The 27,491-nt window shown below is 40.8% G+C and overlaps 1 protein-coding gene across 21 annotated transcripts in view; it reads left to right on the top strand.

The window, feature by feature from the left end:
• The window catches only part of JAKMIP3 (Janus kinase and microtubule interacting protein 3), a 178,615-nt gene that overhangs the window by 65,064 nt on the left and 86,060 nt on the right, over positions 1 to 27,491 (top strand). For all 21 annotated transcript variants that reach the window (XM_048857711.2, XM_048857693.2, XM_048857691.2 and 18 more), the window contains one exon: positions 19,370 to 19,867. In XM_048857711.2, coding sequence (XP_048713668.1) covers positions 19,370 to 19,867 — 498 coding nt within the window. The remainder of the gene's footprint in view (positions 1 to 19,369; positions 19,868 to 27,491) is intronic.

The following is a 27,491-nucleotide window of genomic DNA, read 5'->3' as shown; positions in this document are numbered from 1 at the left end:
CCTTGGACACTAGGTAATTTCTAAGGATTAAGAGGTGGTCATTGTGAGCTCTGAGGAGAAACAAAGTGTTTCTTGTGTTGAGGGGGAATCTTATCTTCATTAAGTCCTGACTAGTCCTGGCCCCATCTGCTAGAAACATCTTCTTTCAGTTCTGGCCTACTCTCCTGTGTGCCTCACTTCCCTTCCCCTACAGCCAGTTTGTGTCCTTTCAAGTCAAGAATAACCAGGAAGAGTTGGAATCATTTCAGAGTCAAATCAGGCATCTGGAGAGCACAAGTTCTTTTCATTTAGACACACGTCCATTTTCTAGTGTCATGACTTATTTTCATCTACTGCACTAGGTGTGTGTATATAGTTTGTTCTATTCCTATTGCCCTCTGCTGCGCACATGGCCAACAGTTTTGTCGAGCGTGCTACACTTCTTTACTTTGTAGCATATGCCTCAAAGTGGATGGGACAACTGAGGCCAAAATTTTCTGAAACTCTTCAGAAATTATGTTTTCACTGGCACTTAAGTTTGAGACAACAGAATAGTAGTTTGAAGGTTGGGATGGGAACAGAGAAAGGAAAATGGTCTGAGAATGACAGGAGAGATGACTTGGAAGAGAGATGGAGAGGGAGAGAATATGCTGAGAGAGTGTTTGTAGGGGCCAGACCTCTGAGCTCTTGAGCTTTCTTCCTGTAACCCCATGGTGTAATGGAGCCAGAGTTTGTTGACTTTCAAGCATGCTACAAAGTCTATTTGTTTATCCAATAATTTTTCAGACAGAAAGGGTTGATCAGGAGATTTTCAGGTTTGGAGGGAAGATCTTACATTTTAGAATAAGAACAATGTTGTTGGCAATGGGTAAACTATATAGATATACTGTGTAAGTATAATGTAAATCATTGACACTCAGAGCATTGGATAAGTATATTTTTATGAAATAATCTGGTGGAAGTGTGTCCTTGGGCAAGTCACTTAACCTCTATGTTCTTCAGTGTACCTGTCTATTCAATGTAGATGATAATACTTACCTACATACTTACATTGTATTAATTAATGTTTATAAGGCACTTAGAGATCTGTGGATGAAAGGTTCCTAGAATTGCAAAGGATGATTATTGGTTTGATTGATTGATTGTGCTAAAATCGAGACAAAATCAGGATGTTGTCTTTCAGGCTTTTATTTTCATTACTGATCATTTACAAAGGACTGTTAATTTTGTTTCTGTTTTTCCAAGCCTAATTGTGTTTCATGTTGTGTTGACCTTTAGAGATGTTTGGTCTTTTCCTTTGGCTTATTGGTGTCCTTTCTCTTATTTTCATAAATTACCTTCTCCACTGAGGAATTATCCTATTTATAATACCACATGGCTATTTCTCGAGAGAGATTTTTACATCTGTCTTATGTAAATCTCTTATCTTCAGAGTTTCCCCCTTTATGAACTAGTTTTAGGGTCAACACAATTACAACAACACTGCAACATATAGCAATGTTTTCTCTTTTGCTTTGGGGAGATTCTAGATCTCAAGAATCTAGTCTAGTTTACTTTGGAGGAGGGCAGATTCAGAGTGCAGACAAAGGCTGATATATATGCTTTGGGTAATTTGGGCATATATCACATGTTGGATGGTCTTGTTTTATAGCCTTCAGGCTATTGGTGGGAACTTCGTAATAGAAACAGTGTAGTTTTGGAGTTTGAGTTTAAACATTCAGTACAATTATATTTATGGGCACTGTTGAAGGAAATTTGTTTTCTTTCAAAAATAAAAGGTGCGCGTTTCCCTATCACCAAAAAGCTCCTTGAGTCTGATCCAGCTCCCATTGAAACAAAGAGAAGTCTGTTGATTTCAATGAGAGTTGGATCAGGCCCTTGTTGAGAAATGGTAAAGATTGTTCTGAACGATTCAATGACTTACCAGTATCACAAGGACACTTGCAGAAGCATGTCAGTCAGATTTAAACACATACATAAGTGTTATTCTAGATAGGATAGGAATGCTTTTTTGAACCAGAGCCGTGGAGAGGTGGTTGGGGTAATTGAACTCCCCTAATTTCTTGTCTATTTTAGTCTCCTGTTTCTTCATTCAGGCTCTTTTGTTAAAAAATAAAAAGCTCTTCCATCACTGTGCTGACGCCTCTGGCATTCTACAGTTATTGTGGAGATGTGTGCCTCAGCTATCACGGAGCCCTTAGAGGTACTGCAGTTGTCACAAATTACTGTAGCTGTATAGCTGTGTAAAATTAATTTCAAAATGAACGTCAAAACCAATTTGAATCAAATTTGATTTTTTTTTAGAAGTGTGTCCAGGTTAACTGTGTGTGGGGAAACTGCAGTCCAGGGTAACTTTTCATGCTCTGTTATAACTCTGAAAATCATGATTTACAGCAGTGGTTCTCAAACTTTTTGGGCTCAGGACCTATTTGTAAATGTTTATGGTCTACCATGATCCAGTAAATAGTCTGGGGGTGGAGGCCCTGGGGTGGTGTCAGTCAGACACTCCCCTGCCCTCTGTGAGGTTGTGTTCTGCCTGGCACTCATCCCACAATGGCAGTTCCTGCAGCTCCTGTGCTGTGGGGTTGGCTGGCCTTGGCTCTTCGCTCTGGGGTTGCAACCTCTGGGGCTGCAGCACCTCTCAGGTTGGCCCTGGCCCTCCTGACTGGACCAAATTTGTGGGAGTGGAGTTGTAACCTGGCTCTTGGGATTGCAGTGCCACTCACTCTTATTTGGCCTACCCAGAGTCCCATCATCATGATGACTGGGCTAAACCTGAGTGGTGCTGGGACCGCATAGATTGCAATGCCTGGAGCAGGGAGGTGAGCCCCGGCAGCCCTGTCGGACTGGAGTGCTCCCCACCACTGGCATGTCCCCGCACAGCTGGGCATGGTGTTGCAGGTTTTTTCTCCATCTGGCATCCTGCGGCAGTCTCTTTGCCTGTAAGAGAGACAGTGCGGGTGACGTAATATCTTTTACTGGACCAACTTATGTTGGTGAGAGAGACAAGCTTTTGAGCCACACACAACTCTTCTTCAGGTCTGGGAAAAGTACTCCAACCTGGAGAAGAGCTCTGGGTAGCTTGAAAGCTTGTCTCTCTCAACAACAGAAGTTGGTCCAATAAAAGATATTACCTCACCCTCCTTCCTCTCTAATATTCTGGGACCAACATGGCTACAACTACACTCTTTCCTGTAACTGAGCCCTCTAGCCTGGATGTGACATTGCACCCCTAATGCTTTATGGAGGTAAATATGACATAACTGGAATATGTTTTATGCTACATATGCCATGTAACATATCTCTGCAAAGGTTATGATATACTGAATATATTCATCCTATTTGTATGCATGTATCATTTTTGTATTTGAAGTTACGAATATTGGCTGTATACTTGTTTACTACCTGGGGGTGGGGGCAAACAGCTGTGCATATCTTTCTATCAGTGTTATAGAGGGCGAACAATTTATGAGTTTACCCTGTATAAGTTTTATGCAGGGTAAAACGGATTTATTTGGGGTTTGGACCTCATTGGGAGTTGGGCATCTGAGTGTTGGAGACAGCAACACTTCTTAAGCTGTTTTCAATTAAGCCTGTAGTTTGGGGGGACGTTGTTCAGACCTGGGCCTGGGTTTGCAGTAGGCTAGCATGTCTGGCTCAAACCAGGCAGGGCACTGAAGTCCCAAGTTGGCAGAAGTAATCTGAACACATCAGTTGGCAGTTCCCAAGGGGTTTTCTGTGATCCAACCCGTCACACCGGTCATATTTAAATCCATCCCATTGTCCTTACAAAAATGTCTTTGGTGCTACCTCTAAGCCCTATGCTCTTCATCCCCTTCTCTCATGGTTCTCTGTCATCCATGTTCTCTTCTCCTGACTCATGGCACTTTACCAGTGGCTGAGAGAAGAATCCTGGTCCTGCCAATATACTGAGTTCAAGCCCAGGGATGCTATAACCAGCAGTCAGGGTCTGATCTGCATAACTCCTTGCTGCTATCTCCCTGGACTGCTTTCAATCAAGTCTTTCTCAGGCCTTCTCCCCTGCAATGTTTCTAGCTTCACCCTTCTTTTAGGGGTGGGACTCACAGGACCGTCCTGTGGAATCACCTAGCAAACTCCAAAACATAAACATAAACTCACTTCCTTGGGCTTGTCTTTACATCCATCTCTGCTTTCCCCTGCTCTGTTCCCCAGCTGAATGCATCCCAGATATGACGTGACCTGATGGTAGCGTAGTCTGTGTAGGGTCATTAGAGATGCATTATGGTTTCTCATTGACTTTCAGGAAGATTTCTTCTCAATATGTAATAAATCAATAAAGAACAATGAACCAGGATTTTTCAGTTACTACTCATGCTAATCTTTAGAAAGCTTTTAAGATGTGGAAAAAGAGGGAACCCCATCCACAGTTGAGTTTTGAAAAATGTAGTAATAATCTAAAATTAATAATGAAATAATATCAAAACCCCAGCAAAAGAAAAGAAATTCATAGTTACCTTTCTAATCTTCAGTGGAATGTGCATACACACCAGAAAACTGAGGGGTAGCTGTGGGAACAACTGGCAGCAGTTGGTTACCCTAATTCTGCATGTTCTGGAAATTGACATAGGTCTTCCATGCCTGACAAAACAGACAGCTGATAGAAGTATGTTGGGTATGGTCACGAGCATGGTCTAATGTATATGTGCGCACGTGCAACTGTTTAAGACTAAGGCAGGAGCCTATTAACACTGCTTCACTGCCTCTATGTCATTCCAGTTCACTGAAAGTGGTGTAGGCCATCTTCCTCACATTAGCCAGAACTTCATAATATCTAGTTGCTGTCCTGGAAGAGAAAGAGACTTCTGTTAGGTGGCACTGTAGTGCTATTAGGATATCATTGGTCTTGAGGGCATAGATTTACTTTTGTACACACTTCAGGTGAAATCACTGCTCTAAGCACAAGTAAATGAGCTAAGTGCAGGGAACTCCATGGAAGTTTAGGGAAATAGTATTCACCCTTCTCCACCTGGGAGCAGGCTACATGCCATCGTGTGCACTAGAATAGTGGCCACTGCCTCCCCACCCTTGTTACAGCATTTTGTTGGGCTGCTGGATTTGAAGAATCCGTGGATTGACTTCCCCCTCCATGGCTCACAGGGCATCTGGAGGCCTCTCTGCTCTATATATCCATGGGGCTTAAGTAGAATGGAGGGCATTGCACAGACCCTGCACACTAGTCATTATATTCTGTGAATATAATGTAAACACTGAACCAGTGCAGTAAGGCTAATATTGTGAAGCTGCAGCATTAACGCATCTTTTGCCTAGATCAACAAAGAAAACTCTTGTTTACAGAACTCCTTATTAAGAGTTGCCAAAGTGATTTGATTGCCCCGGAGAGGAGAGTTGCTTATTCTCCTTAAATATGGCTAATTGGTTTTGCTCAAGAACTGCCTTGAAGTTACTAAAATAGGCTTCATTTCAATCTGTATTTGTGGAATAAACTTCAGTAATAAGAAGTAGTTTTTAATTGAGAGAGAATTTTCAAGTATTTTATTTTTGCTACATAAACATCTCTCATTTTGATGTGTTTCTTAATGCTACTTATGTGTGCTGTAGTGATAGTCCATTGGCATTTAAAAACCTCTTGCAATCTCAAAATCTAAAGCACAGTGAGCTAAAGGTTTTTTTCTTTAAATAGAAAAAAGAACAACTTTTGAAGTGAGATGTGAAACCTGAGCTATTTTAAAAGGTTCCTCATATCCATGGGGCTTAAGCAGAGTAGAGTTAAGTTCCTCAGCTGATGTAATCAGAGTAGCTCCTTTGCAGTCAATGGAGCTCTGCTGATTTACACCAGCTCAGGATCTAGCCTAACCAGATAATGCTTGGAGAAGGTATGCGATCGCATCTCTGGAACAATGAACTCACAGAGCTCTTTAAATAGTTAGGAAATTGACAACTGTGTGCTAAACTATTATACTAGACTATATATCCTCCCTGTAGTTTTTAAGTGTAAGTTTATTTTCTAAATCGTAACTGATCTGACAACCCATCAGTACAAAGCATATTTATGTTTATCCTCTTCCTCTTTGCAGCCTTTACAAGCCCTCATAGCAACCTGTCTCCAGTCCTCCCTAATGAATATCCATTGTGTCATTGCAGGTGGTATTTATTGGACATTTCCTCTTCCTTCCATGATAACACCAGCCATGACAATATAAACAATGCATCTTTTCTTAACGGCTGGAATATACATGTATGCAAGGCAACAAAACCAGTAATCACTAATTAAAAAATAAGAAAGATTTTTGACAGAATGTAAGTGGTATAAATAAAAGATGTCTACTATAGATGAGCAATTATATTCCAGAGTTTTGAATAGACAGCATATTTGTGATTCATTGCCATTTAAAATATATGTAGCCTATGTTTAATGCTTGCTCCAATATTCTCTTGCAAATTAGGTGTTCAACCAGTTCAACATTATTGCAGCATTGAATCATTTATGTAACACAGCAGCATTCCTGGAATGACATTATTAAAAACAAGCTATTTCTGTGTTATGTTGGGAAGTGTCTAAACTCTAGGTCAGAGGTAGGCAAACTACCGCCCGCAGGCCACATCTGACCTACGGGACCGTCTTGCCCAGCCCCTGAGCTCCCAGCCAGGGAGGCTCACTCCCGCCCCCCCCCCCTGCTGTTGCCCCTCCCCTGCATCTACACCACTGTGTGGGCTGCACCCGCCCACCTCCCAGGCTTTCAAATAAGCCTGTCCTGCCGCTCTGAGCAGCATGGTAAGGGGGCAGGGGGAGAGGGGGGTTGGGTAAGAGGCAGGAGGTCCCGGGGGCAGTCAGGGGACAGGGGGCAGTTGGATGGGGCGGAGGTTTGGGGGAGCGGGTGGTCAGGAGACAGGGAGGGGGGGGGGGAGGTTGATAGGGAGTGGGGTCCCGGGGGGGACTGGGAGCAGGGGGGGTTGGATAGGGGGTGGGGTCCTGGGGGGGGCAGTTAGGGACTGGAGTCCCGGGAGGGGGTCGTCAGGGGACAAGGAATGGGGGAGGGGTTGGATGGGTCAGGGGTCCCAGGGGGGCAGTCAGGGGGCGGGGGTGTGGATAGGGGTTAGGGCAGTCATGGGACAGGGAGCAGGGGGGGTTGGATAGGAGGTGGGATCCCGGGGGGCGGTTAGGGGTGGGGGGTCCTGGGAGCGTGCAGTCAGGGGACAAGGAGCAGGGGGGGTTGGATACGTTGGGAGTTCTGAGGGGCGCAGTCAGGGGGCAGGAAATGGGAGGGGGTGGATAAGGGGTGGGGGCCAGGCTGTTTGCGGAGGCACAGCCTTCCCTACCTGGTCCTCCATACCGTTTCGCAACCCCGATGTGGCCCTCGGGCCAAAAAGTTTGCCCACCCCTGCTCTAGGTACGATAGAATAGTGCTTCTACCTTCAATAATTTCAGACTGGATGAATCCCCAAAACAGACTGCCAAATAATCAGTAAAATGGCCTACATTTATTTTAATTTAACTGTTATTTTATCATTGTAATTTAAACTATTTTTTAGCCTAGGGAATCTTTATTTTCTTGCAGCAAGTTTGTTAGTGTATGTGAAATGATGCCCTCAATGACCTGGTTCTTTGTTAGGAGTGTTGTGGTGTATTTCATAGCATCATAGAAGATTAGAGTTGGAAGAGACCTCAGAAAGTCATCTAGTCCAACCCCCTGCTCAAAGCAGGACCAACCCTCGCTAAATCAAAACTATTTAAAAGTGTGTTAAAATTATAGGCTGTCATTTTAAATTTCAGATGTTTTTTTTTTTTTTTTCTAATCCTGTTTGCAGGCTAGGGGGCTCTGTTGGGAAGCGTGCAATCTGGACCTAGCAACAGTCAGTTAAGTTTGCAGGCAGTCAGCCAGCCTAGAATAAGGTGGAATGAGTTGTTCCTCACTGTTTTAGGGAGCAGCCTATTTTGTCTCCCTCTGTTTTGGGTAGGGTTGCCAGGCATCTGGTTTTCGACTGGAACACCCAGTCGAAAAGGGATCCTGGTGGCTCCCGTCAGCATTGCTGACTGGGCTGTTAAAAATCCGGTTGGCGGTGCAGCGGGGCTAAGGCAGGCTATTTTATAACATGTATTAATATACTTCCATTTAACGAGTGTTAATTAACATGATTATTATACATGCTAATGTAGACACTTTAGAAACATTTGTTCCTAGAACTTACATTTTTCCTAGTTATGGTTTATCCCTGTAATTCTCATCCTTTCTACTAGAAGGGGGCACAGTCAGGATACCTCTATGCTACACCAACCTTACGCTTTGTTTTTTGGCGCCTAGTGGTCATTACCCACCATCAGAATTCATAGTAGCCCTCAGACTTTCCTAACACAACATCTAGTGGAAGAAATGCAGAAAGCAACACTAGGATCAGTATAGTGGCTTATGCCACCTTGACACCCCACCCTGAGCAGTATGTGTTTCTGGAACTCTAGAGAATCTGGCCTATTATTTAATGGAGGGCTTGTCTACATGGCTCTGCAATGTAGACTGGGGGCGGGAGGGAAGGGAGACAGTTGCGGCGTGCACTACAGTGTTGTGCTGTAACTCTCCTATTTAGACTCTGCTAGCGCAGGCTAAAAGGTACCTAGTTAGTTTTAACATCGTCCCATTGATGTTAACGGTAACTAGATACATTTTAGTTTGCATTTGAAATAATAGAAAAAAGAGTCTACACAGGGCAGTTGCAGTGCAGTGCTTTAGTCCATGCTGCTGCTCATACTACCATAGTCTGCCGTGCCATGTAGGCAACATTAGATATTAATAAACTGTATCTAAGATACATCCTGCTACATTAGATGTGTGGCTATCCCCTGGATTTATGGGCATTTTGCTTTTAATTACCCAAGAAATGTGTGCAAGTATCCAGTATTGTAGCTACACTCTTTAGTAAGCAGACTGCTTATAATATAAATGAACACATCAACAATGCTACACAGTGCCTTGAGAGGATTGACACTTTTCTTTCTCCTTGAGTTCCTCTGACAGAAGACACAATTGATTATAGGCTGGATTAATGACAAACTACTACTAACTTGCACTGTTTTCAGGTTGCAGTAAACCAAAATCCCCGATTTTAAATGGCACAATTAGTACCTATGCAGTAGTTGAGAAAATCTCTTTACTTTTTAGCAAAAAGAAAAGGAGTACTTGTGGCATCTTAGCGACTAACCAATTTATTTGAGCATAAGCTTTCGTGAGCTACAGCTCACTTCACGAAAGCTTATGCTCAAATAAATTTTTTAGTCTCTAAGGTGCCACAAGTACTCCTTTTCTTTTTGTGAATACAGACTAACACGGCTGTTACTCTGAAACCTTTACTTTTTAGATAATTAATTGTAATTTATAGCTGAGTAAACACAACCACCATAAATTGGGCTCCCTTATTATTTACAATGAATTGTACCTTGTTCATATATATTTAACTAAAAATATTTTATAATTAGTTTGGTATGAGGAGTGGGCAGGGGGGAAGGGGCATAGTGAAGTAACAAGCTGATTATTCTAGGTACCTTAATTTATTCCAGCAATTTTCTTAAGTGCTGCTGGTGGACCAAATACTATGATTCATTTTGTAGTTAACAAATATGTCAAAGTAAGATTAATTACAAAGTAAGATTAAAAGGCTGACAAAAAATAAAAATAGTATATGATAGGAAATTCAGATATATAGCTTGTCCTCTGCTGAGGTCCCTTTGTGCTGCTAGAATAGAGCTAAACCATGATGAGAATCCCCTTAGCATAGTTGTCTTAACACTGCATTTGCTCAGTAGTTAGTATTCAACAGTTTTTAATCCAAACTTTTTAATCCAACAAGCTTCGTTGCTTGCTAACTCCGATAGTGTTTTCTAATGCTGTAGAGTAATAGCAGTTTCCCTTTCTAGGTCCAAGCATGGATTTAAGTGCTTTGTTGCATGAGGTCCCTAGATTGTAAACATAGTGCTTCTTCAGTGATCCAGACTCAATATGCTTGACCTTGTTCAGTTACTGTTTCACCGAAGCTAATGACAGTTCTGAGGAAAGGAGGTATGTAGGTGTAGGGAAAACCAATTAAAGCTGGTGCATGCAGAGCCTGATTCAAAGCCCACTGAAGTCAACAAGAGTCTTCCCATTAGCCTTAGTGGGTTTTGGATCCAGCCCATACAAAGCAGCAGTGTAAAATGCCTTTACAGCCAAATCCTGGTAGCTTCCAGTGGAAATACTTATGTGAGAGAGGCCCGTGGGATTTGGTCTTTGATCTTAGATACAGCAAAGGGTTTGCCTAAAGCACTGGTAATTCTCAAAATGGAAGCATTTATCTACTGAAAAAATATAGATATCTGACCCAGATGACTTTTTAATACTTTCTTCACAGAGTCAAAAATACTTTTCAAATGTGTTTCTTTATCATTTGATAACATATAATCTTTAAATAGTCTCTGTGCTGAATCTAAGCTTTTTAATTGCCTTACTTTAGACTTTAGTGTTTCTTTGACAAGCATCTTCATTTATTTTTTAATCACCACCCACTTTAATTCTGAAACTAACTTTTGTGTGTTACCTAGGCCTAAGGGTTTGTCTGTATAGAGATGTTGCATTGTTTTAACTAAAGGTGTGATATTAAACCTATCTAGTTAAATCCAAGAAATTTCTGTGTGTAGGCCAGGCCTAAACTGAGAATAGCCTCTTCTGTTTTTTGCTCTACAACTAGATGTGCCAAGAAGCGCTCATTTAAGGTATGAAATTGCTTCTCTACAATTTGTTGTCTTTTGTTAATTTATATGCAGGTAGCTTGCTCTGTATGTTTGAGAACAAGCTAACTGAACATTCTTGGAGGATAATTTGACCAAAGTAAGACACTAAGGTTAGGTAAACAAATGTTGAATCCATTTTATTTGCAGATTAGTACTGAGGCAGTATTTAAAAGCAGTAATTGTAATTTCAGAGTGTTGTTTATGGGGATCTGTTAAGGGTAGCCTGCTGTCAATTCAAATTACTATAAACTGATTTCACAAGCTTTTTATTACAGCCTGCACTATGCCTACCAGTGGGAGCACTACAGAAAAAATACAAGCCACAAACAGTTTTATTTTTACTATTTTCTAAATGGATTGTTAACATTTTAAAAACCCTAGCTTTTAGTTAATTAATATTTTACCCACAGTGTGCTGTTTGGTCACCAGCTTTATATTTTTTTGTCCAGATAATGAGACATAATGTACGTGCTCATATAATAATCATTTATTAATACAAATAATTGATAATACTTCATTTTTAATGCCTTGTCATTAAACTTTTGCATTCAGTGGAGTGTGAATCATGTAACAGTTTAATGGATCATAACAAATTCATGTTATTTACATATAGTCTACTTCTCTAAAATTGTATTGTAATGTAGCATTTATTAATGTATGGAAATCAAGGGCAGTAGTTGACAATTAATGGATAATTATTACCAGTACAGTTCTAATTCTGTTGGCACTTCCTTGTATTAACTTAATCATTAGTATTAATCATTAAATTACCCCCAAAGGCAGGTTAATAGAGTAATCTCTTATTTTTATTATTGTGATTGTTTTAGTCATTTTCTTCTGGGGTTCTTTCCTCTATTTCTACCTATGGAAAAAAAATGATGCAGAGACTTGAATTAATAATTGCTGTAAAAATATTCTGATCCCTGTTCCTCAAAGCTATAATAATTAATAAATAATATGTACTATTTCTTTATATTTGCAAGGAGAGACCCAACACTTTGCTTGTGTGTTTGTCTATCACTGTTTGTCTTGCCCATTCAGGGCCTGATTCAAACCCCATGTAAGGTAATGGGAGTCTTTCAATAGATTTCAATGGTGTTTCGTATTGAGACTGTAAGGTTTTCAATGCAGAAACCATCTAATATTCTGTGTTTGCACACTGGGCTACAATCCGTTGAGATCTCTTAAACTAAGCCTGATTACTACTGTGATAGGAATCCTTCAGGGACCTCCTTTCTTCCTTAGCAACTCTTTGCAAGAGAAGACTCTCATTTGTTTGCTAGGGAACTGCTAGCACTAAAGATTCTGGGATGCTCCCTGGCCCCTTAGTTACTAAGGTGATAACAGCAAGTCTGTTTCCTGATCTTATGTAATTTTAGACAGATCTTAAAAAGTCCTATATGAAAATTATTTTCAAACTCTAAGCTGGGAAATTTTACAATGATGATGATAAACTCTGGAGTGATGCCTCACTCTTATGGGTATTATCTGTTAAAGGAGTATTAAGTGCTAAAGGAGTTGGCGGCTGTGATTGCAGAGCCATTGGCCATTATCTTTGAAAACTCATGGCGAACAGGGGAAGTCCCGGATGACTGGAAAAAGGCTAATGTAGTGCCAATCTTTAAAAAAGGGAAGAAGGAGGATCCTGGGAACTACAGGCCAGTCAGCCTCACCTCAGTCCCTGGAAAAATCATGGAGCAGGTCCTCAAGGAATCAATTCTGAAGCACTTAGAGGAGAGGAAAGTGATCAGGAACAGTCAGCATGGATTCACCAAGGGCAAGTCATGCCTGAACAATCTAATTGCCTTCTATGACGAGATAACTGTCTCTGTGGATGAGGGGAAAGCAGTGGATGTGTTGTTCCTTGACTTTAGCAAAGATTTTGACACGGTCTCCCACAGTATTCTTGTCAGCAAGTTAAAGAAGTATGGGCTGGATGAATGGACTATAAGGTGGATAGAAAGTTGACAGGCTCAACGGGTAGTGATCAATGGCTCCATGTCTAGTTGGCAGCCGGTATCAAGTGGAGTGCCCCAAGGGTCGGTCCTGGGGCCGGTTTTGTTCAATATCTTCATAAATGATCTGGAGGATGGTGTGGATTGCACCCTCAGCAGGTTTGCAGATGACACTAAACTGGGAGGAGAGGTAGATACGCTGGAGGGTGGTGAAACACTGAAGTGCGCTACACTGAAGTGTGCCCTTGTTGCCAAGAAGGCCAATGGCATTTTGGGATGTATAAGTAGGGGCATTTCCAGCAGATCGAGGGACGTGATCGTTCCCCTCTATTCGACATTAGTGAGGCCTCATCTGGAGTATTATGTCCAGTTTTGGGCACCACACTACAAGAAGGATGTGGAAAAATTGGAAAGAGTCCAGCAAAGGGCAACAAAAATGATTAGCGGACTGGAATACATGACTTATGAGGAGAGGCTGAGGGAACTGGAATTGTTTAGTCTGTGGAAGAGAAGAATGAGGGGGGATTTGATAGCTGCTTCCAACTACCTGAAAGGGGGTTCCAAAGAGGATGGATCTAGACTGTTCTCAGTGGTAGCTGATGACAGAACGAGGAGTAATGGTCTCAAGTTGCAGTGGGGGAGGTTTAGGTTGGATATTAGGAAAAACTTTTTCACTAGGAGGGTGGTGAAACACTGAAGTGCGCTACCTAGGGAGGTGATGGAATCTCCTTCCTTAGATATTTTTAAGGTCAGGCTTGACAAAGCCCTGGCTGGGATGATTTAGTTTGGGATTGGTCCTGCTTTGAGCAGGGGGTTGGACTAGATGACCTCCTGAGGTCCCTTCCAACCCTGATATTCTATGATTCTATGTTACATATTACTCACAACCATTATTTTTTACCCTGAAGATGTCTGGTTACTGGTTTTAACAAAAATGACTACAAAACTGTAGTCCTCTTCCAATCACTCTCTTGTGACCTTCAGTAAAATAGGATTGAACTCAGCAGGTCTGCAAAGGTGCAAGGTAAACACTCATCAGTTTGGGCTGCTATCTGAATATTATCTTTTTGGGCTACGAAACTGGGCTAGAAATCTGGTTGGAATACGCTTTCTTGTGTAATCTCCAGCTCTTCCGCCTAGAAACCAGAAATGCAGTGATATGCTATCTTGAAAACAGCAGGGACAAAAAATACCAATCTTTTTTTTTTTTTTTTTTTGGTTAACCTCAAAATTGGTTGGGTCATGGTCTGGGTGGAAAGACTGTGCTTGAAATGGAGAAGTGGGGTTGCAGAAGTTTATGCCATGTCTGCATTTCTTACTGCTGATAGTTGGGAAAGTTGTTGATTCAGATCACTGTGCTTGCAGATATGTGGTATGCCATAACTCTTTGTTCAGTTTGATCACTGGCACCTGGGAAGCAATCAGATTTGTTATTTCACGTAATGCAGTTTGTCCATTTCTACTCAGAGGTTAAGTCAGTATCCCTGCAAACTTTTTAATAACAGGGCATTAACATTTTAACAACAGGTAGGGAAAATTGCACTCTTAGAGTAAATATATAGTTTTCCCTTTTATCAGCAGTTTGGCACATACAATCTGCATCAGTTTACCATATTTTAATAGGCTGAGGGGAGTGGAATACAAAGAGAGACTATGTGTGAGCTTTTACAGTTTCTTTTCATACTTCTAAGGATGAAATATTGCTCTTTAAAATTTTGAATTAGCACGAAGACCTCAGCAAATCTTTAACATCATAATGTGCATCAGATATCATTTCTGTTCTGTAGCAGCAAGTTTGAGAAAAGGCACTCCTTTCTCAATACTGGTTGGAATGCATTTTCTAAGGAATTAAGATATGATTGTGACATTTCCTCTTATTTGTTCTTTTTTATACCCACTGACATCACAGCTGAAAAACAAAAAAATCATTAGAATAGTTGTGGAGAAATTCACAGTGCAAGAAGTTCATGTTGTTTTTCTTGGGATCTTTCTCCTTGTAAAAGCATCACAATATAGAGGATGATAATAATACTTTGCTCTTCTACAAATCCTATTATTTAAAGTGTTTAACAAACGCTAACATGTCTGTGTCACGGTTCAGGGCAACTGCCCCTGTGTTTCCCCTAAGTGGTCCAGCAAGGGCACGCTCTCCTAGGCTTTCAGCTCCCCAGCTGTTGCCTTTCTTGAGTAGAGACCTAAGCCTCACTCCTTTTTGACTGGGGTATTTCCAGGCTGTACAGTTCCTTGCCTTCAGTGTGTTGTTCCCAGCAGAGAGAGGCTGCCCAGCACACCTGCTTGCTTCCTCTTCAGAGACAGGGGGCTTGTCTACACTAGCGAGTTTACATCAGCATAGCTGTACCAATGCAGCTGCACTGCTGTAAGATCTCTCACGTAGCCACTCTATGCTGATGGGAGAAAGCTCGCTCAGTGACTTGTAAAACCACTTCCATGAGCGGCGGTAGCTATGTAGGTGGGAGAAGCTCTCCTGCCGACATAGTGCTGTCTACACTGGTGCTTCTGTTGGTGTAATTTATGTCACTCAGGGTTTTTTCACACCCCAGAGTGACATAAGTTATACCGACAAAAGTGGTAGTGTAGACAAGCCCTAACAGAGTGATTGTCAACAGGTATAAGTTATCCACACAGAATTTCTTATGCAAGGCTACTTCATCTTAAGGTAAAAGCACTAAAGACAAAACATATTTAAAACAATGAATAAGAGAACTAACATACATGCTACGAAACTTACCAGACAGCATCCCAACTCTAACGTGGGCTCTGGCAGGACCAGTCCTTCAGCACCCATCCATGGGCTTTTCTTTGTGGTCACAAGTTCATCACAGCTTTGGCTTAGAACAAGCACATTCATAACATGTTTAGTCCATCCTTTATACAGTTCAGGGGTCTTTGATCTGGAGTTTCTAGGAGCAGGTAATTAATAGACAACAGGTTTTTCTGCTCCAGGGCATAGGTTCAAAAGGGTGGATTCAAAGGGGTCATTTGCATTTCCCTCACTCCCAAGGTATTTCCTTTTCATGCATTGTCCCTAAAAAGTCCATTGAAGTTCCTAACATTTACATTAGTCAAGTCCCTAGAAAAGTTACATACAACCCTACAGTAACACACAAAGAATTACATTTTAAGTGCAATGGACCCCAGAGGCACCAAACCCAATTCAACATGGTTTAACTTTATAGAATTAAGTTTATTCTTAATTCAATAAGGTTTGTTCAGGATATATCAGGATACTGTCAGTCTGTCACAGTCAGCAACTAGTGAAAGGGAGCTAAATCTCAAATGGATACTGAGCTGTTCAGTAGTCCATTACAAGACTACACAACATGTTAGGACTGGAGGTGAAAAATACTGTATCCAAACCATGAAGGAAATTTAGATAGTATTTTAATTATATTAAGTTTGAATTTCACTGCAACACCAAGTTTAGCCTCTCCCGACCCACACACACTAATGATATTTGAAAATGTCCATGCAAATTGTTTTTGACAGAATATTGGATTTTTGATAAAATGCATTTCTTTTTTTTGCTAAAAGTATTTGCTTTCTGAGAAAATGTAGACTTTTTGATGAAAAACCAAACACCCAAAACCCAAAAAGTTTTCAGTTTTTCGCTGCATATTTTTGGCCAAACCCACAAACTTTTCAGTTCAGGAATGTTGGCATGTTTTGACATTTCTGAATTAATGTTTTGCTTCAGGTCTATTCAACATTAAACCTATTCTCCTAAGCTTCTGGGAGAGTGTAATGGGATTTGTAGTTCACATGTCTCATGTGTGTGTTCTCCGCTATAGGCCTGGCTCCCCACTCATACTACATCTCACATGATGCACCACAGCCATATAACTCCCATGATGTACTGTGACAAGTCAGCTAGAGGCTGTGGTATATCATGGGGGATGTTGACCAGCCAAGAAGCACAGTCCATAGAGGAGAATAAGGAGCCAAAGATCCTGGAGAGCACTCCCCCCCTCCCCTCCCGGTCACCCACTAGGACTGCTGTAAGGGGAATCCAAGCCTCTGGGCTAAGGATCTCCTGAAGTGTGTTAAGCTTCTAGAACCTCAACAGGCTTCAGCCCTGCTTCTTTCCATTGGCCTCTCTGGCACATTTCCTAGGCACTGAATCCCAGTTTGCTATTCCTTCTATGAAATGGGGCTCCTCAGCCCACCTGTCCTAGGCCCAGGACCAATACTGACCTCTGAGATACCTCAGTTACTTAAACACACCCCTTTCCCAGAAATTTACCACAAAAGTGTGAAACTTCTGGTTTAGTTTTAACTCTATCAAGGACACACAGCAGTTGTGAAATAGGTAACATACAGAGAAACGCTTTGCTTAGAGTCTAACCCCTTTATGCTCTTCGTTACTTTATTGTGTAAAGCACAGGAGAGTACAGATCATACAAAACAATAAACATCTGAAACCCAAATGTCTTTTACTTTCTATCTCTCCCTTTTCCTGGGAGCCCTTGGGTGAACTATCAGGGTCTGGGAAGACAGGCAGGCGGGCAAGATGTCCCCTCCTCATGCAGGCTTATGCATGCTAGATGGTCTCTTTCCCTCCTGGAGCCCCTTCCCAGCTTCTGTGACTTTGCTTTCTCCTGACCCAGGCTTCCTCTTTGTTTGTCCCCCTATCCCAGTGTGTTTCTTTATTTTAAACCTATCCTGGTTACCGGGCGTCTTTTGTTCTCCTCCTGGTAACTTTCCACTGCTTCTACCTTCCCCACTCCCTCAGGGGAATCAGCTAAACTATTTTTTCTACGGATGCAAGTCATCCATTGTCCAAGATGTGTGAACCTGAATATGTTCAATAAGTCTCAAGCACCTTCCATTGAATCTGTCTGGGGCATACACACTATAGAACTTGTCAGCAGTAGTGGACCCACATACATATAGGCACTCATGACACAGCAGATTTTCATAATACAACTTCATAATCTCAATCAGAATGCATAAATTGTACAGACATAGCCCCGGTTTCATCACAAGGGGCATGAACTAAAACTCCCATGAGGCACCTCTGCAGTGCAGGTGAACACAGTTTAATGTCAAACTGACCCAAATTGAAATGTTTTGATTCAGTTTCACATACTGAAATATTTTGACTTGGGTCAACCTGACCTGAAATAACGTGTTTCCTGATGGAAACTTTCAGTTCCATCCCAACTCTTCAGTTTTCAGGTTTTCGACAAAAAGTAAAAGAAAAAAGAAAAAAAAGTGTTTTCCAACCAGCTTAAGTCACACCTGTCAAGAATTTTAAATGAGCAAAAGTAGTCAGCAACCTGGAGTTTTCGTATCGTTGAAAAATAGTGGATGCCCTTTCAAAGATTTGTGGTTAATTTTAACTGTGCAGCTTCCATTGACTTTCACCAAGGGTAAGATTATGGAGGTTGAGTTCATGAATCAGAACCATTCCAAATATTGACCCAAAACTTGAACAAGAAACCAAATTTAACTTAATTTTTAAAGAAATTGGCTATTTTTTAGGTATATATTTGGTTTTCTGTTCTTGGTTCCAGCTGGGACCAGTAGTGAAAATGCCAAGATCATACAAGAAAGGCTGTTTGCATGTTTCCAGCCCAATTTTGAAGACTAAAGATGTTTGGATAATTTAAATAAGATTCAGATTTTTAGATTCCTGATCCAAATTGAACCTCTAAACCATGAGGTTCACCCATCAGTAGCCTGTGTGCATGCGGGCATGTGCACACACTCAGACAAACAACTCAATAGCACATTAGCAGAAACGCAAGAGAAGGGGGGAAGAATGAAAGGAATGAGGTTTTAAGCCAGTGCTTACTTTCAGTGTAACGCCCAACCCCATTAGAAAGTACTGGTCATGTTTTAGGGGTCATATTCCTTATCACAACTGATTGTGATGATGGTGTTAGCTGAATATATAGGAATTACAAAGCAGACAGTTATCTGGGCTTCTTGATCAGCTGCATGAGATAATGGGTCTATGCAGTACTGACTTGAAGTGTTCACAAAGAAGTGTTTATGTTGCAAAATTGAATTGACTATTATTAGCTGAGAGTCCCACTGACTAAGTCATCTATCTGAATTTCAAAACTTGGTTTGGTTGCAATAAGCTCTTAAAACTCCTTAAAAGGGTCAGCTATATTTTTAACCAAAGTTTATGACATTGAAATAAAACATTTTCTTAAAATTTTGAAAAAGCCTTTTCCTCCCCAGGAAAATATTGTAGTGTAGATTTTGTTTAGCTTTATGAACAATCAGCTTGTGTCTAACGATTCTAAATATATAGTATTCCCTCATTTTAAGGCTATTTCTTGCATAAAGGTGTTTGGTGCAGTGAAGTCTATAGTAAACCAGTGGATATTTCTTCTGGACAGCAAAGGAGTTAAGTGCCTGAGTTCAGTGATCTGATTTTCATCTGGAATCATTGGAGAAAGGAACATTCACCACATAATAGAGCGATGGCTCATAAAATATGAACCAAATACCAAATAAAGTCTAATTCTGTGTATGATAGAGCACACTGCAGTAGGTTTGTGTTTTGAGCTAATAAACAATTATAGAACTCTGTTACAAAATTATGAAATGACAACTCCCATTATATGTTGCCCCACAATACAGAGATTCCCACTAAATGAATTATTTTGTTTGCAAAAACCTGTATCTTTTTTTATTCTCTTTTTAGATCAGCAAGTTGGAAAGAGAGAAAAACCAGGAAGTTAAACAGATCAAAGAGCACGAGCAGCATAAAAACACAGTGTTAGTAACGGAACTTAAGGCCAAACTTCATGAAGAGAAAATGAAGGAGCTCCAGGCTGTTCGAGAAGCACTTTTGAGACAGCATGAATCTGAGCTTCTTAGAGTCATAAAGATTAAAGATAATGAAAACCAGAGATTACAGGGCCTTCTTAATGCTGTACGAGATGGAGCTCCTGATAAGGTTAAAACAGTCCTTTTCACCGAAGCAAAAGAGGAGGCCAAGAAAGGGTTTGAATCTGAGAAAATAAAAATGCAGCAAGAAATTTCAGAACTTAAGGGGGCTAAGAGACAAGTGGAGGAAGCCTTAACTTTGGTCATTCAAGCTGACAAAATTAAAGCAGCAGAGATAAGGAGTGTGTATCACTTACACCAAGAGGAAATCAGCAGGATCAAGAGAGAGTGTGAAAGAGAAATTCGCAGACTGGTATGTGTTGATGTAAATATATATGGTTTTGGTTTTTGTTTGGTTTTGGTTTTTTGGCTGTTAAAAAAGAGCTCTGGTCTGGAGTAATGGTTCAGATGCACATGATTGGGCATCCAAACTTTTGGGTGCTTATTCAAGCAGGATCTCTGACATTTTTTTTTAAGGTTTACCCATCACAATGACAATGTCTAAAATGAGGTTTTCTAAATACGTAGGCTACATTTTTAACACGTGTTTACAGCATTCTTACTGCCACTAAGGTGAGTGCTGCACAACGTTTGTCAAATGCTTGGAACAAACATTCTGTTAATAAGATAGCTCAGGGAAATCCTGCAAGATGATTGTTTCTCAACTCTCAGAAATTTAGTTCAAAGCTTTTCCTTGTTGTGCTGCAGCATCATGTGTTTAAATTACAATTTCTGTTCCAGAAGGCAAGCTGCTCCATATCACTGGTGAGCAATATATGGTGGCTTAGAAAACAGTAAGTTTCACAAAGCTGTGAACAGAAATGAACTGAAATCCTAATACCATCTGTCTAAATTCACCCTTGTTATCTTTCAGTTTGGTGTAGATTTAACTACTCAGTGCCTCCAGAATGGTTAATGGGTACATAAAAGAAAAGGAGAAAGTGTTATGCAAATTTCCCTGCATCAATCCACATTGCAAATCTTATCCACAGTGTGGTTCTCTTATCTACTGAGTAAATTTCGGTTCTATTGAAACTCCCACTTACAAGAATGGGAGTTCTGTGCATGGAGCAGAGGTTATTATTATTATGAGTAGTAGCATTTAGCCTCTAGAGCCCCCAGTATTGATGGGGACCCCATTTTGCTAGACGCTGTGTAGACATATGCAATATACACAGTGCAGGTTAAAGATGCAATTGTTTTCAAAAGCAATCACATTTGCATTAATTATTTTGTACTCTGTGATTCTTTTAATCACTTTTCCTCAGAAAAGCTCTTTTGAGTCCCCTTATTATGTGATTAGCACCGGGTGGAATAAAGTAATTGCAGTTGATCAACTCATGGTATAGAAGCTCAGAATATTTCAGTGGGTAAAATATTAATCCCAGGTAGCAAAATATGTCTCTTCTCAAATTGTGGAAGTTCGTCTCCAAAATACCTGTTTAATGCTGCTGCAAAATGTGTTACCTTCCACTGAAGAAAATCAGAGTTGAAGCTAAGTTGACCTCCAAAGGAGTTTGTGGAAAGAGAATGCTAACAGCTAAGGGAAAGTACAGGACCAGTGCAATTATAGACAGATAACTATGAATTTATAAATTGCTGATAGCCGATGGGTGATTTGGTAGAAAAATAAGGATTTCCTATTCCTTTTGAAGGACTAGCAGTTATCCCACTAAACTTCAAATTTGGTTGAAAAATAAAGCACAGTCAGAGTAGTTTCAATACAAGGGTAAGTTTAGTGTCAGTCTTTCTGAGGATCTCTTCATGTCAGTAGAGACACACATGGTTACTTTGTAATAGCAGATCATTTTTCTATCTTGTGTAACATAGATTTTAAGTAGCTTGTTATGCATTATCAAATTTGTGCCAAGTTTCTTGCATTGTCTGTGTCATTGTAAAGTAACTAAACACTATACCCATATGTTAGGTTAGTATTGTATTACCCAAGATCCTTTGAAACACCTGCTTATGTGCCAGGTAGCTCAGATTTGCCATCTGAGCCCATCTCAATGAATTGTGACACGTCTAAAACTCATTTTTAATAATGACTGTTGTATTGATTGACTATTGAATTGTTGATAATGAAAGCCTGAGACTAAGGGTATTAAAATGCTTTACCACTTTTGAAGTGTGTTGGGTAGGCCAGAACTGACTTAGATGTGTGATTCATTGGATTTTTTCAGTCTTTTAAAATTAGAAACTTTGAAATGAAAATCAAATATAATGAAAGTCAAATATTTTCCTGTAATTAATGCATTTCACCTAACTTGGTGTACTCAGTGTGTCCTCAGAATCAATCTTGTATTTTTATTTATTTGCTATAATGTTGATAATGAACCCGATTCAGAAAAGCAAACAAGCACGGGGTTAGATTTGAGCATCTACTTTCGTCCCACTGAAGTCAATTCTTAAATTTAAGCATAAAACTACTGTTTTGCTGCATTGGAACCAACATTCTTAGCATTGTATAAGGCACAAAAAAGGCATAGTCTTGACAAGCTTGTAATAAGATGTTAAGGGGACTTTGAATGGAATTATCATTCCTTAAGTACCTGCTCAATACTGGAACAGAGATTTTTCTATGAGGTCTACTTTCTCTGCTATTCTTTGTGTCATGTATCTAGGTTACCCCATTGATAGAAGGGCACCTTTCATGTGCTCCAAATACAGATTCCACAACAACAAATCCTCAAAACTCTCTAAAGGAAACAAAATCCCAATTCATCTTGTGTCCTTCATCTCTATGTCTGATTGTATGTTTGTACTTCTGCTGATCCCCTCAGCAGTGTATGTCACATGCCAGTTTCCTCATTTGTGATCAGCTGGAAAGGAGGGTTTTTTGGAGGGAAAGTAACAAATTTAGAAACATTTTATCAGTCAATGTAGAAAATATTTGCAGTAAAAATGATGGAGAGAGGTAAATAACAGGGTCCCCCAAGGATCTGTACTTGATGTATGTATTAACATTTAGCCAGATTAAAATGCAAGCAGTCTGCGTCAATGACCTATCCTCAGGGGTGAAAGTACCTTTAATGACTTACCGGTACGCTGGGGTCCTGGGCAAGGTGGGGGAGTGGCTCTGGGCCCCTGGAAGCGGTGGGGCTTGGGCGGAAGGGCCAGGGCTGGGGCCAAAATCCCCCAGCCAGCCCTTCAGCGCTATCTGGGCTGCACTGCCCAGGGCTTCAGCAGTGATTTAAAAGGCCCGGGGCTCCGGCTACAGATGCAGTGGCAGCAGCCGGGAGCCCTGGGCCCTTTAAATCGCCAGGCCCTGGGACAGCTGCCCTTTCCCTCCACCTCCCCCATCAGTGGCTCTGCTGATACGGTCAGCTGTGTACCAGTGGCCACTTTCTTACAGGTACGCCATACTGGATCATACCAGCTTACTTTCACCTCTGACTATCCTCTTAATCCTTTACCATTCTCCCAATTTTTTTCTTGTCTGCAAAGTTTATCAGTGATGATTTTATGTTTTCTTCCAAGTCATTGATAAATATATTAAATAGTGTAGGACAAAGAACGAATCCCTGTGGGACCCTACTAGAAAAACCATAGTCGTTTGATAATGATTCCCCGTTATAATTACATTTTGAGACCTATCGGTTAGCCAGCTTTTAATCCATTTAATGTGTGCTGTTTTAATTCTATATCTTTCTATTTTTTAAAATCAGAATGCTGTGTGGTCAAGTCAAATGCTTTACCAAAGTCTAAGGATACTACATCAGCAGTATTACCGTTATCAATCAAAATTGTAATCTCATCAAAAAAGTTATCAAGCCACTTTAACCAGATCTATTTTCCATAAACCCCTGTTGATTGGCATTAATTACATTATTCTCCTTTAATTCTTTATTAATCTACTTCCTTATCAAACTGCTCCATTATCTTGTCCAGGATCAACATCCAACTGACAGGACTGCAATTACCCATGGTCATCCCATTCACATATTTTAAATATTGACAAAACACTAGTGTTCTTTCTGTCTTCTGGAAGTTCCCTAGTATTCCAAGACTTATTGAAAATCAACATTAATGGTCCAGAGAGCTCCTCATCCAGCATTTTTAAAACTCTTGGATACAAGTTATCCAGATCTGCTTATTTAAAAATGTGTTAACACCTTCCTGAGATACTAGTGGACTGTTATTATATGATATGAATATATCTATTTTTCTGCAAATGAAGAACAGAAATATTTATTTAACACTTCTGCCTTTTCTGTATTATCATTGATAATTCTACCATATCTAATAACATTGTTAGGATTCTGTTTGTTCCTAATATACTTAACAACTCCTCCTTATTGTCCTTAACTCTGCTGCCCATAGAATCTGGCCTTTTGCTTCCCTTATCAATTTGCCACACTTTCTAACTTCTGATTAATATTAATTACCATCAACTTCTCGTATCTTCCATTTGGGGGTGTGTGTGTGTAATTTTTATAGCTGCCTTCACTTTCCCTCTAACATCAGTCTTTCTTTTTTTTTAAATCAAGTCAGTCTTCTTCTTTGATTGTGGCTTTTTGGGCATCTAATAAAGTGTTTTTAAACAATTCTCAATTATCATTCACATGTTTCTGATTAAATTTGGCCTCCTAGCTGATACGGCTCACAATTATTTTCAGCTTTAAAAGAAAACTGTCCCTTTTAAAGTGCTAAGTCTGTGTACCACTGGTCTGGACTTTATTCTGTTTGTACATATAAATATGGTCAAGTCATGATCACTTGCACCTAAGTTACCGTTAATTTTTAGTTCTCCAATCAGTTCTTCTTTATCTGTCAAGACAAGGTCAAATACAGAATTCCCCCATGTTTGATGCTACACTTTTTGAGTTAGGAAATTGTCATCTGTAGTATTTAGAAATTCCAAGACAGGATCTCTGCCTTGCAAAAACTGTATATAAATGTTTTCATTTATTAAACCAGTTGCAAATAAAAACAGCAGTATAATGTATAATCCTATAAGAGATACATTTAGGCATCAATTGTGCATACCAAAAATCATAAAACAATTTGTTTTTCACTTCATAAATTAAATAACGTTAATAGTAACAGAGACATTGTATGCTATATTATGAGCTGGATATTTCTTGGGGGGGGAGGGATAGCTCAGTGGTTTGAGTATTGGCCTGCTAAACCCAGGGTTGTGAGTTCAATCCTTGAGGGGGCCATTTAGGGATCTGGGGCAAAAATTGGGGATTGGTCCTGCTTTGAGCAGGGGGTTGGACTAGATGACCTTCTGAGGTCCCTTCCAACCCTGATATTCTATGATATTGCTGTAAATCAACACAGGTCTAGAGATTTCAGTGGAGCTTTGCCACTTTACACCTGCTGAGGATCTGGGCCTATAAGTTTAAAGATTTTATAACTAATATGCATTTGTTCTGAAAGGTGTCTATGGTGCAGGAAGCTATTGGTGGTTTGCCTTGATGGCATATATTGCTTTATTGAAATAAGCCATGCATCATATTTAGGCATCGTTTCAATTAACCAATTAATAAATATACATTTATTTTCTAATGCAATTCCTAGGTAATATTTTGCAATTGTTTTTAAGGGCCTGGTCCTGTTTAGTACTGACCAATCACAACACTCACTGAAGTCAGTGTGCCACATTAAATTCTCAGCATCTAAATTGTGATTTAAAATAGATCAGTGTGTCAAAACAAGACTCCAGGGAAGTATAACTTGAAAGGCACTCATCAGTGAAAGAATAGAATTCCCGTAAGTTATGAAGGGTGATGCTAAATTTGTATGCCATATTCTCTCAGCATTTCTTCCTCCAACGGAAGTGATTATTCCCCTCTATTCGGCACTGGTGAGACCACATCTGGAGTATTGTGTCCAGATTTGGACCCCCCACTACAGAAAGGATGTGGACAAATTAGAGAGAGTCCAGCGGAGGACAATGGAAATGATTGGGGGGGTGGGGCATATGATTTATGAGGAGAGGCTGAGGGAACTGGGCTTAGTCAGTCTGCCGAAGAAAAGAGTGAGGGGGGATTTGATAGCAGCCTTCAACTATCTGAAGGGGATGGAGCTAGGCTGTTCTCAGTGGTGGCAGATGACAGAACAAGGAACAATGGTCTCAAATTTCAGTAGGGGTGGTCTAGGTTGGATATTAAGAAAAACTATTTCACTAGGAGGGTGGTGAAGCACTGTAATGGGTTACATAGGGAGGTAATGGAATCTCTATCCTTAGAGGTTTTTAAGGCCAGGCTTGGCAAAGCCCTGGCTGGGATGATTTAGTTGGGGTTGGTCCTGCTTTGGGCAGGGGGTTGGACTAGATGATCTCCTGAGGTCTCTTCCAACACTAATCTTCTACGATTCTATGCTTTGACTTTCCATAAGTTATTAGCTATGCAACTAATTACTTTTTCAGTCTGGTGACACTTTCCTCACTCTCATTTGGGTGAATAGATGGTGCAGTGTGGCTGTCATCACTGATTTTATTCTCTTATGCTATCCATGTCATCATGGGCATTTCTCTCTCATACAGAGTAGATTATTCCATATTTCACTTATTGGATTATCCAGTTACACTTGCTCCAAATGTCTGTTTGATTTAGCACTGAGTATATTCAGAAAATTTAGAACTAGCAGATAACAGTCCCACAGTCCAGAGCAGCCCCCAGCTGTTGGAAGGAGTAGACAGGATCATAGGATGCTCCACTGACACATATTTAATGTTTGTGTTTGTGTATGGGTATGTCTACACTACAATTCAACACCTGCAGCTGGCCCAAGTCACCTGACCCTGGCTCATGGGGGTTTGGGCTGCAGGGCTGTGAAATTGCTATGTAGGCATTCGGTCTCAGGCTTGTTTTCAATATGTTTTTTCTGTAATGCTTTTTTTTTTAAACTTCAGAATAAAGTAGGCTTGCATATGAAAAGCTGTGTGGTAGTTTATAACTGTAGCAATTATAACTGTTAATGGTCTCTGAAGAGAAAACAAATGTCCTTGGGCACCCTGTCTGTGCTGGGAAATACAGTGAGGGCAGGGAACTGTGCATCCTGGAAATACCCTTATTAGAAGGGAGAGAAACATACATTCCACCCAAGAGAGGCAACAGCTAGGGAGATGGAAGCCTGAGAGTGGGCGCCCTTGCTGGACCACTGAGGGGGAATATAGGTGCTGCAGTTGCCCTGAACTGTGACAACTGTGTAAATGTGTGTATGGTAAAAGGCATAACTCTGTTTGAAGGGAGATGTACTCATACTGGCAGAGAGGAGACTAACAAGCTCCTCTGGGCTTGTTCAGTACTAATGAGGTGCAGTGCCAGGTTTGTTCTGACTGGAGCTTCAAAGAGAAAACCTGCGCAGCAAGTGGTGGTGAGCAGGAAGAGGCTTGCCCCGCCTCAGACAGCAGAGAAAGGCCAGCCGAGAGGGAGATAGCATTAGGCCTCACTGCTCCCAAAGCTTCATGACCTCGCCTCAAAGCAGTAAGCCCCAAGAGGAGGGGCTGGAGGTAGACCCCTTTTAAACAAAGACCAAAGGGCTAACCCAGGAAGACTACCTGATATCCAGGTCACCCTTCCCTTTCTTTGTTTTCCTACAGACTCCCCTCTCTCATGAGGGAAGGAAGAGGCACCAGAACTTTTGTTTGTTCAAAGAATTCCCCCCCGACCCCGGCTCCTTGGGCATCCACTGAGGGCGGGGGAAGGGGGAGGGGAGGACATTATAAAGGAATGGAAGTGGGGTTTGGAGGGTACTTGAGGGAGCCCTTGCCCTCCCACCCAGTTTGAATTCACTATGCACCCTTTTCTAACTGTACCCCTCCCACTCCTCCAGCAACGAGTTGGGTTCAAAAGACACTTATAGCTACAGTTGTACCCTCTTGTGCCTTGTACCTCCACAGTGAATTAGTTTCCAATGTATAAGTATTTGTCATATAGCAAGAGGGCGTGTATTCACTGGAGCTCATTTAGAAGTTATGGGAAAGT

This window comes from Caretta caretta, chromosome 7 (assembly GCF_965140235.1).
Source record: "Caretta caretta isolate rCarCar2 chromosome 7, rCarCar1.hap1, whole genome shotgun sequence".
In the NCBI taxonomy this organism is placed as follows: Eukaryota; Metazoa; Chordata; order Testudines; family Cheloniidae; genus Caretta; species Caretta caretta.
The sequence above is the reverse complement of the archived record's forward strand: the minus strand, read 5'-3'. Positions and strand labels throughout refer to the sequence as shown.